Below are 10,211 nucleotides of genomic sequence, written 5' to 3' on the forward strand. Positions count from 1 at the left end.
AACAGCACAACAATTAAAATGACGACGAAATATTTGATGACAAAGCGTTAGAGACTTTATACAATGCATTTAATGATGCTTCCATATCATATTATATTGTGAGGAAATGCATGTAAAACATACACAAATTCAGTCTTAATTTGACACATATAACATGTTTTTTCACATGTGGGAATTTTCTTTACTAGTCTATACTGAATAAAGTCAAACAAACATCTTTAAATCAACAATTTCCTGGGCATTACCTAAGCTAACGTTACGTCGTTCTGTTCAAAACGTGCATCTGAAACGTAACAGGTTTCGTCTATCAATAGAAAATTAAGTTTTACAGTTAAAAATTGATCTACAAAATAATCTCTCTCTCTTGCTTCATTAGGCCTAAAGTCATCTCTCTTTAACAGAGATTCTCACCCGTGTGAGATCTCATGTGTTGATTCAAGGCGCTTTTGTGCCTGAAGCATTGTGTGCAAACGCTGCAAACGTGTGGCTTCTCACCCGTGTGAGTCCTTCTGTGGATCACCAAAGGCGAACTTTGACGAAAGCACTTTCCGCACGTTTCACAGCAATACGGCTTCTCGCCCGTGTGAGTTCTCAGGTGGTACTTCAAGCCATGTTTCGACGTAAAACCTTTCTTACAAATGATGCACATGTGGGGCTTTTCTCCCGTGTGAGTCCTTTGGTGGAACATCAAAGTGCGTTTGCGTGTAAAGCGTTTCTTACAAATGTCGCACATGTGCCGCTTTTCACCTGTAACATTCCTCGTGTTTCCTGTCTGATCTCGACTCTCAGCTACAGCAGAGAGGAACTCGTGATCACTTTCTTCATCCTCATGATAGACGTGCTGCTGTGGAAGCTCTGCAGACACAAAGAGACACCAGCTGTATGTTAAAAATGCAATAAATCAAAAACCAAATAGTGTAAATCACCAGAAAAAAAGATAAATTCGTGATAATGTTTACACGCATTTTAAGAGTCAGGTTTTACTCAGACTAAAATATTGTGTTGCACAAAGATCCAACTATCAAAGCCATACATTAGGTTTCATTGTGTAAATAAACCTTTCACATTATGAATATTAGCATATTTTGTTTTTAAAAATGCCATCTGTTTTATTCACTTTTCGCCCTTTTCTTAATTGCGTCATTCTGTGGACTCGAATCTTGAAGTGAGTTGTTGTCGTCCGGAGTGAGTGAGTGAAAAAAAGAGTGAACTTTACAACAAAAACAAAACGCTTTGTGAGAAGAAAACAAAGTAAAAACGACACAAAACACAGATGATGGCGAGCGGAAGTCGGGTTTTTGATTAAATGTGTGCCGGCGAATGAATAGTTGAGACAGCGACTGGAGCAGATAGTGAGAGTGTTACTTGCACACATGTGGCTTCTCACCTGCGTGAGTCCTTCTGTGGGTCACCAAAGACGAACTTTGTCGAAAGCACTTTCCGCACGTTTCACAGGAATATGGCTTCTCGCCCGTGTGAATTCTCAGGTGGTACTTCAAGCCATGTGGAGACGAAAAACCTTTCTTACAAATGTCGCACACGTGGGGCTTTTCGCCCGTGTGAGTCCTTTGGTGTAACATCAAAGAATGTTTACGTGCAAAGCATTTCCGACAAATGTCGCACATGTGTGGCTTTTCGACCAGGTTTCCCGTCTGATCTTGAGTCTCAGCTACAGCAGAGAGGAGCTGGTGGTCAGTGTCTGGTTCTGGTTCCATGTGATCACTTTCTTCAACCTCATGATAGAAGTGCTGCTGTGGAAGCTCTGCAGACACAAAGAGAAACCAGTTATTGGTCGTGTAAAAACACTAATTACACATGTGTTACTGCTTAAAGGACAGATTATTAGTGTGCTCGCTGAAAGGCAGCAAGCTATTGTCCTTCTTAGGTTTTCTTAATCCTGTCAGACATATTTTTGCTCAGCTACTGCTCCTTGACCTGGAACTCTGGAACGTCCAGCCTGAACCGGTGTAGTGTGGAAATTGCAGATAGTGTTACGGACCCTTGTCGTTCTTTACGCCATAGTGGATCGAACAGAAAGCGAAACTAAACTTTCACAGTTCACAAATTTTGTCCGATCTTCACCAAACTTGACGTACATTATCCTTGGACCAAGCTCCACAAAGGTAAACAGAAGGATTTTTCATTTTCGGAAGCATTTGCCCGACACAGCCAGATGAACTCAAACAGGAAGTTAGCTCATATATCAGGAACGCTTTCGCGAAACCAAACTTTGTACATGAACTCGGCACTCCAATATGAGGAAGCACAAGATCTGAAATATGAAGTATTGATGAAATTCTCAGCTGTAGCATCAACACACCCAACTCCACTAGCTGCTCGCATTAGTGAAATGCACCCGAGCACAAACACACTCTGCAGTTCCCCCGGAAATGCATTCTAGTCAATCACAGTATCACAGATTATTGTCGTGTCTTGTTTGGGGGACTAGCAACACAACATACAAGTATGAGATACCAGTGATAACTCGGTCACCATGGAGACGGAGGCAAGGAGATGACAATAAGAACATTGAGATTTCACAGACCTGTCTGCAGTAACTTTACTTCAGGTTTCCAAAGCATCTTCATGGACTCATCCACGGTCATTTCTGCATCCTCACGTCCCGTCTGATTTTGACTCTCAGCTACAGCAGAGAGGAGCTGGTGGTCAATGTGATCACTTTCTTCATCGTCAAAGCCCACGATGAAGGTATCAGCCTCCTGCTTCAGTTCAAGCTGCTCCTGCTCCTGACTGCTGCAGATTTCCTCCTCTTCCTCTTTAATCTGTACAGACTCTGGTTCCTCTTGGTCCAGACTGGAGTTCCTCTCCTGGTTCCAGAGCTGCTGCTCAGTGAGAACCTCCTCCTCCTGAAGAACATCTTCCGGTGGAAGCTCTGGTGACACAAAGATAACAAAGACACATCAATAAAAAAGCCAAGTAATAGCACGAAATTGCGGATTTGTTACAGCTTCAAGATTTACTCCATTCTGACGACTGTCCTCGTCTCAGTTTACAAACACTAACAGACGATAGACATCGTAAAGTCAGTGCGTCTGCCTTTGTAACCCTACATGGTAAGTGTGCTGGACCATTAAGCAAATTTTCTTTAATCGATTATGGCTTCTCACGATCATAAAAAGCTTATAATCGAAGAAAAAAAAACGATTAATGCACCGCACGGCGCGTATGTAAATTCCTACGCTAGAAAAACACCTTGAATGCACCAGTGTTACGTGCAGCTGTAGCTTGCGAGCGACGTGTGTGGATCAATAATATGAGCAGCGAACGCTTGAAAACATGGCAGAAATGTGTCAAATTTTTTTTAATCAATTATGGCTTCCCACTATCATAAAAAGATTATATTCAAAAAAAAAAAAATATTAATGCGCCACACGGCGCGTATGTAAATTCCTACGCTAGAAAAAAACCTTGAATGCACCAGTGTTACGTGCAGCTACAGCTAGCGTGCGATGTGTAGGAAGGTAACAAAGGCAGGAAAACATCAGTTAACTGGAAACACTTTGGCTACAATTTGACGGACGTCGAGCAAAAGGAAATTGTTTGCAAAGTTTCTCTTGCCGTCGCGTCTGATCCTGAAGGCAACACGACCAACTTATTCAATCCTAAAGGCGATAAAGCTCCAACACAGTCCTCTTTTAAGGACACGCTCCATATCCCATCACGTCCACAGACATCAAGAGATAGCGGAGGCTGTGACGTTAATTTAAAAATATGGTAGTGAAGGACGCATCCGCAGAGTTGCACGATACCCACGGTACCCCGCGGTGCCAATTCGTAGCGGTTCCTAAGGCACTAGAAATTCTATGCAACGGTAATACCGTGGACTACGGTACACCGATATACCGGTCCAAACAACATTATGATAAAGTGATAAATAAGTATTTATAACTTGTACAAATACATTGCGGCTCATAAAAATAATAATAATAATAAAAAAAGGCTGTGGTGTCCTGGATACTACCAGGAACCGTAATACGTTGTCTGGTATCGTATCGTGTTTACTCATTTTGGTATCGTGACAACTCTACGCATCAGCACCGTAAAAAAAAACAGGATTCAAGACGCTTGTTGTCTGTGCATGTTGTGAATTTTTGCAGATTGTTCAGCAGTTATTTTTATTGCAACATTATTTTAATTTACTATAATTACTTTACTTGTTTACGTGTTACTAATTTATTCCTGGCTGTTCTTTTAAGTTATATTCAAATATGAGTTTTGGTGAATCAATAAATACTCAAGTTTTGAAATCACTGAATAATCGTGTTTATTAATCGTGATTTCAATATCAGTCAAATTAATCTGGATTTTTATTTTTGCCATAATTGTCCAGCACGAGCGGCAAACCGCGACTTGCCAACTTTCCGACTTCCCACTCCTCCTAGCGGATTTTTTTGTTGTCAAAAGCGACTCGTGACAAATCTCCCGAGCCCCAATTTAAAAAAAAAAAATTTAGTACGCAAGTACGTCCTCCCCACAGCGGGAGCTTGTTGTACCTGCTGCCACAGTCTGATTTACAACAACAACAACAAAAACAGAGCCGCCGAGATCCGCACGTGTCACGAATGACGATACACTTCCTGGTTTTTAAATGATGTGTTCACGGTCGCAGGTTTTTACACCTTCACACAATAATAGAAATGCTGATATCAGAGCGGTGTAAATGTTTCTTCATTCGGTCTCACACAAAATAAATCACTGTATTTGACATATATCAGACATAAAACACACACACACACACATATATACACATAGTCAATTATGCAAATTAGGCGATGACGTCATCGAGCGTCTTCGAATTTATCGTTATCGAGGTGAGCTGCTCAATATATCGTGATATTGATTCGAGTCCGTCATTCTGTGGACTCGAATCTTGAAGTGAGTTGTTGTTTCCTGTGAAAGCGGAAGTTTTATTTTGAAAAGCCTCCGGATCCTTGGAGCGACGAATAACCATAAAGCGTGAACTTTACAACAAAAACAAAAACGCTCCGTGAGAAGAAAACGCATTAAAAACGACACAAAAACACATATTTTGGTGATGTTTGTACTCACCTATCCTCTCTAACCTGACTTTAGGTTCGTAAACGAACTCCAACAGTTCGCGCTGACGATTCACTTCGTCCTCGTACTCGACGACGATTCTTTCGACTTGTGTGAATATCTCTTCGGCAGCAGCGGTTAATCGACCGAAGATTAAACGTCTCAAACACTGAAGTGAAGACATCGCTGCTTCGTGAACCACGGGAATAGTTTTTTTTAACCTGCGACACACGAACAAAACACCGTCTGTCCCGCTTCTTATTGTCCAAGCGGAGCTAACGCTGCTAGCTAGCTTATGTGTTTGGGTACTTCCGCTGGGTGTTACAGTTGTCAAGTTCCGTGCAGAGCGAGTTGGACGTTGTTGTTTCCGTCTTTCACTTCAATTTACCAACGAATCAGTTTCCGTAATGATTGTAAATCACCACAATTAAATAAATCTTCGAACACAACGTGGACATTTATTTTATACAAAGGTATAAAATAAATCTTACTTTGTTATCTAGGATTTTAGGTTGTTCAAACCTGAAGGAGTTTCTCTTCCTGTTTTCAGATAATTAAAATTCTTTAAGCTAAATACATTTGTGTTAAATGAGTGGATTTAATTATATTTCTGGACTCTCCTCTCAGGCTGCTGTCAGTCGCTCAAGATGCTCAAGTTCCTAATCGTCCAATTTCATCGCCTCGTTCTTGAGGATTATCGGAGGATTTTCTCGGCCAGTTTGTATATCAGACTGTTGTCGAGCTCCAGTTCTTTATTTTAGTCATCAGTCAAATTCCTGGTTTGTGTGCACAAAGTTGACCAAACAGAGCTAATTCTAGGGCCGAATTCAGGAAAACAGAATTAAAGATATCCAGGATATCGGAGAACGCGAGTCTTAACCTATGTACGGTGTTCATTTTAGGACAAACTCAGGTGTCTGACTCAAGTTTTTCTGACTCTGACTCAAGTTTTTCTGACTCTGACACAAGTTTTTCTGACTTTAACACAAGTTTTTCTGACTCTGACTCAAGTTTTTCTGACACAAGTTTCTCTGACTGACACAAGTTTTCTGACTCTGACTCAAGTTTTGACTATGACACAAGTTTTTCTGACTCTGACTCAAGTTTTTCTGACTCTGACACAAGTTTTTCTGATTCTGACTCAAGTTTTTCTGACTCTGACTCGAGTTTTACTGACTCTGACTCAAGTTTTACTGAATCTGAATCAAGTTTTACTGACTCTTACACAAGTTTCTGACTCTGACTCAAGTTTTACTGACTCTGACTCAAGTTTTTCTGACTCTGACACAAGTTTTTCTGATTCTGACTCAAGTTTTTCTAACTCTAAGTTTTTCCTGACTGACAAAACATTTCTGACTGACACAGGTTTTTCTGACTCTGACAAGTTTTTCTGATTCTGACTCAAGTTTTTCTGATGCTGAGGCAGTTTTGTCTGAAAATGACAGATTTTTTTCTGAGTCTGTCCTAAAATGAACACCTTACCTGTTACTTCAATACGTCACAGATTAATCCCTGCTCCAAGTTTCGTGCAACAGGCCTCTTGGTTAGCTGTAAAAGTGGAAGTTTATTTTGTAAACTCGCCGGATTCATGGAGAGAAAAGTGAAACTTTACTACAAAACGAAGTAATAAATGACACAAAACACAGATGGCGACAAAGGGAGAGGAACACAGTAAATGAATATAATTAAACGAAAATATAAACACTTATGTAATCATTTATTAGCATAACGATCGTGAGCTTGTTTTTATTGCCAAACTGTTCTGGAAGTCGCGCAAATGCCAACCGGCACAACTTCCTGTTTCCTCGTGAAGTGTGGAAAAGAAGACAAACTGAAAAGTGTGTATTTTGTTTTATTAGAATCAACGTTCGAGACTCTTATTTTGAAAGACCGGTTGAAAGGAAGTGGTGTCACTTCAGTGTTTTCAGTCATGACTTTTGTAAGTATCTTGAGACATCACACAGAACACACTCTTACAGCATTAAAATAAATACATTATTCATTCATTATATAAACCAACTCCAGGACTTTGAAGACAACAATAAATGTTTTTAAAGAAATACAGTTTCAATGATCAGGACAATCATCATATAAGAAGAATAAAAATAAAAATGGACAAAATGAGTCAAATCTAAAGACACTGTTGATGATCAATAAACACAAGTCAACAAAAACAATTAATAATAATACACTAGTTTTAACTTGATAAAAAAGGGTTTAGTTACTCTTTAAAATACTAATGGCTTCCATGACATTTATACAAGTGACTACAATGCACTCAACATCGACTTTGATTTGAGTTTACATTTCCGATTAGCAGTCAGAGTTCACTTTCAAATAAATGAGGCTCCATACCATTCTGAGAGCGTTCACATCAGTGGTATATGGCTTCTTTTCACTTGTGAGTGCTCAAGTGGTACGTCAAGGCATTTTTTTCTATATAGCTTTTCTTACAAATGTGGCAAACGTAGGGCTTCTCACCTGTGTGAGTTCTGATGTGTATATCCAAATAAGTTTTTCGCGTGAAACCTCTCTTACAAATGTGGCAAACGTAGGGCTTCTCACCTGTGTGAGTTCGCATGTGGGTGGTCAAATTTGAGCTTTGCCGAAAACACTTTCCACATGCTTTACAAGAAAACGGCTTCTCACCTGTGTGAGTTCTGATGTGTTTCTCCACAGAAATTTTACTTGCGAAACCTCTCTTACAAATGTGGCAAATGTAGGGCTTCTCATCTGTGTGAGTTCGCATGTGGGTGATCAAATGTGAGCTTTGCTGAAAACACTTTCCACATACTTTACAAGAAATCGGCTTCTCACCTGTGTGACTTCTCATGTGGATAATCATTGTATTTTTTTGCGTAAAGCATTTCTTACAAATGTGACAAACATAGGGTTTCTCACCAGTGTGACTTCTCATGTGGGTTATCAGGGATCTTCTTTCTGCAAGGCTTTTCTTACAAATATTACAAATATAAGGCTTCTCGCCTGTGTGATTTCTTTTGTGTACTGTCAAACGTATCTTTAAACGAAAAGACGCGCCACATGTTTCACAAACAAATGGCTTCTCGCCTGTGTGAACTCTTTCATGCTCTATCAAACAGTACAATTTTTGAAAACGCTTGCCACATGTTTCACAAGTACAAGGCTTCTTAGCCGCGTGAGTTCTTTGGTGTAACATCAAATTATTTTTACGTGCAAAACATTTCTTACAAATGTCGCACATGTGGGGCTTCTCACCCTTGTGAGTTTTTTGGTGTAACATCAAACTACGTTTACGTGCAAAACATTTCTTACAAATGTCGCACATGTGGGGCTTTTCGGCCATGTTTTCTGTCTGATCTTGACTCTCAGCCCCAGCAGAGAGGAGCTGGTGGTCAGGGTCTGGTTCTGGTTCCATGTGATCACTTTCTTCATCCTCACGATAGACGTGCTGCTGTGGAAGCTCTGCAGACACAAAGAGACACCAGTTATTGGTCGAGTAAAAACACTAATTACACATGCGTTACTCGGTTAAATTCTTTCCTCAAAGCGGGATTGGACATCTGGACAACCTGCAAAACCCCTTTATTTAAACCAACTAACATTACAGACCAGGAGGTGGAGCATATGAGCTCCTTTGAGGACGACACAATACGTTTTGTCTTTCACTTTGGTCACCATGACAGATTATTACTGTGTTCGCTGAAAGGCAGCACGCTATTGTCCTTCTTAAATTTTCTTAATCCTGTCAGCCATATATTTGCTCAGCTCCTGCTCCTCGACCTTTTCAGATATCTCCACCGGTCCAACTCTGGAACGTCCAGCCTGAACCGGTGTAGTGTGGAAATTGCAGATAGTGTTACGGACCCTTGTCGTTCTTTATGCCATATTGGATCGAATAGAAAGCGAAACTAAACTTTCACAGTTCACAAATTTTGTCCGATCTTTACCAAACTTGATGTGCATGATCCTTGGACCAAGCCTCACAAAAGCAACCAGAAGGATTTTTGATTTTCGGAAGCATTTGCCCAACACAGCCAGACGAAACAGGAAGTTAGCTCATATATCAGGAACTCTTTCACGTATCGAACCAAACCGAATCGGAACTCTGCAGTTCCCCCGGAAATGCATTCTAGTCAATCACAGTATCACAGATTATTGTCGTGTCTTGTTTGGGGGACTGGCAACACAACATACAAGTATGAGATACTAGTGATAACTCGGTCACCGTGGGGATGGAGGCAAGGAGATGACAATAAGAACATTGAGATTTCACAGACCTGTCTGCTGTAACTTTACTTCAGGTTTCCAAAGCATCTTCATCAGTCTGCGCTGACGATCCTTCTCTTCTTTGGACTCAATGATGGTCATTTCTCCATGTTTGCTTCCTGTCTGATCTTGACTCTCAGCTACAGCAGAGAGGAGCTGGTGGTCAGTGTCTGGTTCTGGTTCCATGTGATCACTTTCTTCATTATCAGGAGTCAACATAAAGGTATCAGCCTCCTGCTTCAGTTCAAGCTGCTCCTGCTCCTGACTGCTGCAGATTTCCTCCTCTTCCTCTTTAATCTGTAGAGACTCTGGTTCCTCTTGGTCCAGACTGGAGTTCCTCTCCTGGTTCCAGAGCTGCTGCTCACTGAGAACCTCCTCCTCCTCCTCCTTAAGAACATCTTTCAGTGGAAGCTCTGTAGACACAAAGGAATAAGTAAGGACATTAATAAGGAAAGTAAAAAGTGAAGACAGTAAAATATGCATTGTTTTTCCATCACAATTTTCCAGATCAATGCTGCCTGTGATTGGCTGTAATCCGTGACATGCGACAAAAGGGGTTAAAAATGCCACTGAGGTCAAAAGTGTGGCTCCATTTTCAACAATACATATATATATACACATATACACACATATATATATATATATATATATGAAAAATGCCAAAGCTGAAAAACAACACCTCAATATTTATTCAGTAATGTAATTTTACGGTAATTTAAAGTTATAATTCCTTCCTGTTTTCTTGTAAATAATATACTTTATCATGTATTACGCTCTAACCCTTAAAAAAACCGCGACTTGTTCAGTTGTATATATTTATTGCGTGTACAAAGAAAGGAAACAAGTCAAATTCCGTGTTTGTGCGAACAAACTTGGTTGAACGGAGCCGATTCTGGTTTCCGGTA

The 10,211-nt window shown here is 40.3% G+C and overlaps 1 protein-coding gene across 1 annotated transcript; it reads right to left on the minus strand.

The window, feature by feature from the left end:
• Positions 1-271: 271 nt before the first annotated feature.
• LOC310934851 (uncharacterized protein) lies at positions 272-9,408 on the minus strand (the record flags this gene model as incomplete). Its single annotated transcript, XM_083898650.1, has 9 exons — positions 272-855; positions 1,388-1,762; positions 2,546-2,644; positions 5,071-5,279; positions 6,200-6,257; positions 7,540-7,623; positions 7,708-7,791; positions 8,464-8,502; positions 9,318-9,408. The coding sequence occupies 9 exons, from the start codon at positions 9,406-9,408 to the stop codon at positions 395-397; spliced, it is 1,500 nt and encodes a 499-aa protein (XP_083754776.1). The 3' UTR covers positions 272-394.
• Positions 9,409-10,211: the final 803 nt, after the last annotated feature.

Source organism: Microchirus variegatus (assembly GCF_963457635.1).
Source record: "Microchirus variegatus genome assembly, chromosome: 12".
NCBI lineage: Eukaryota > Metazoa > Chordata > Actinopteri > Pleuronectiformes > Soleidae > Microchirus > Microchirus variegatus.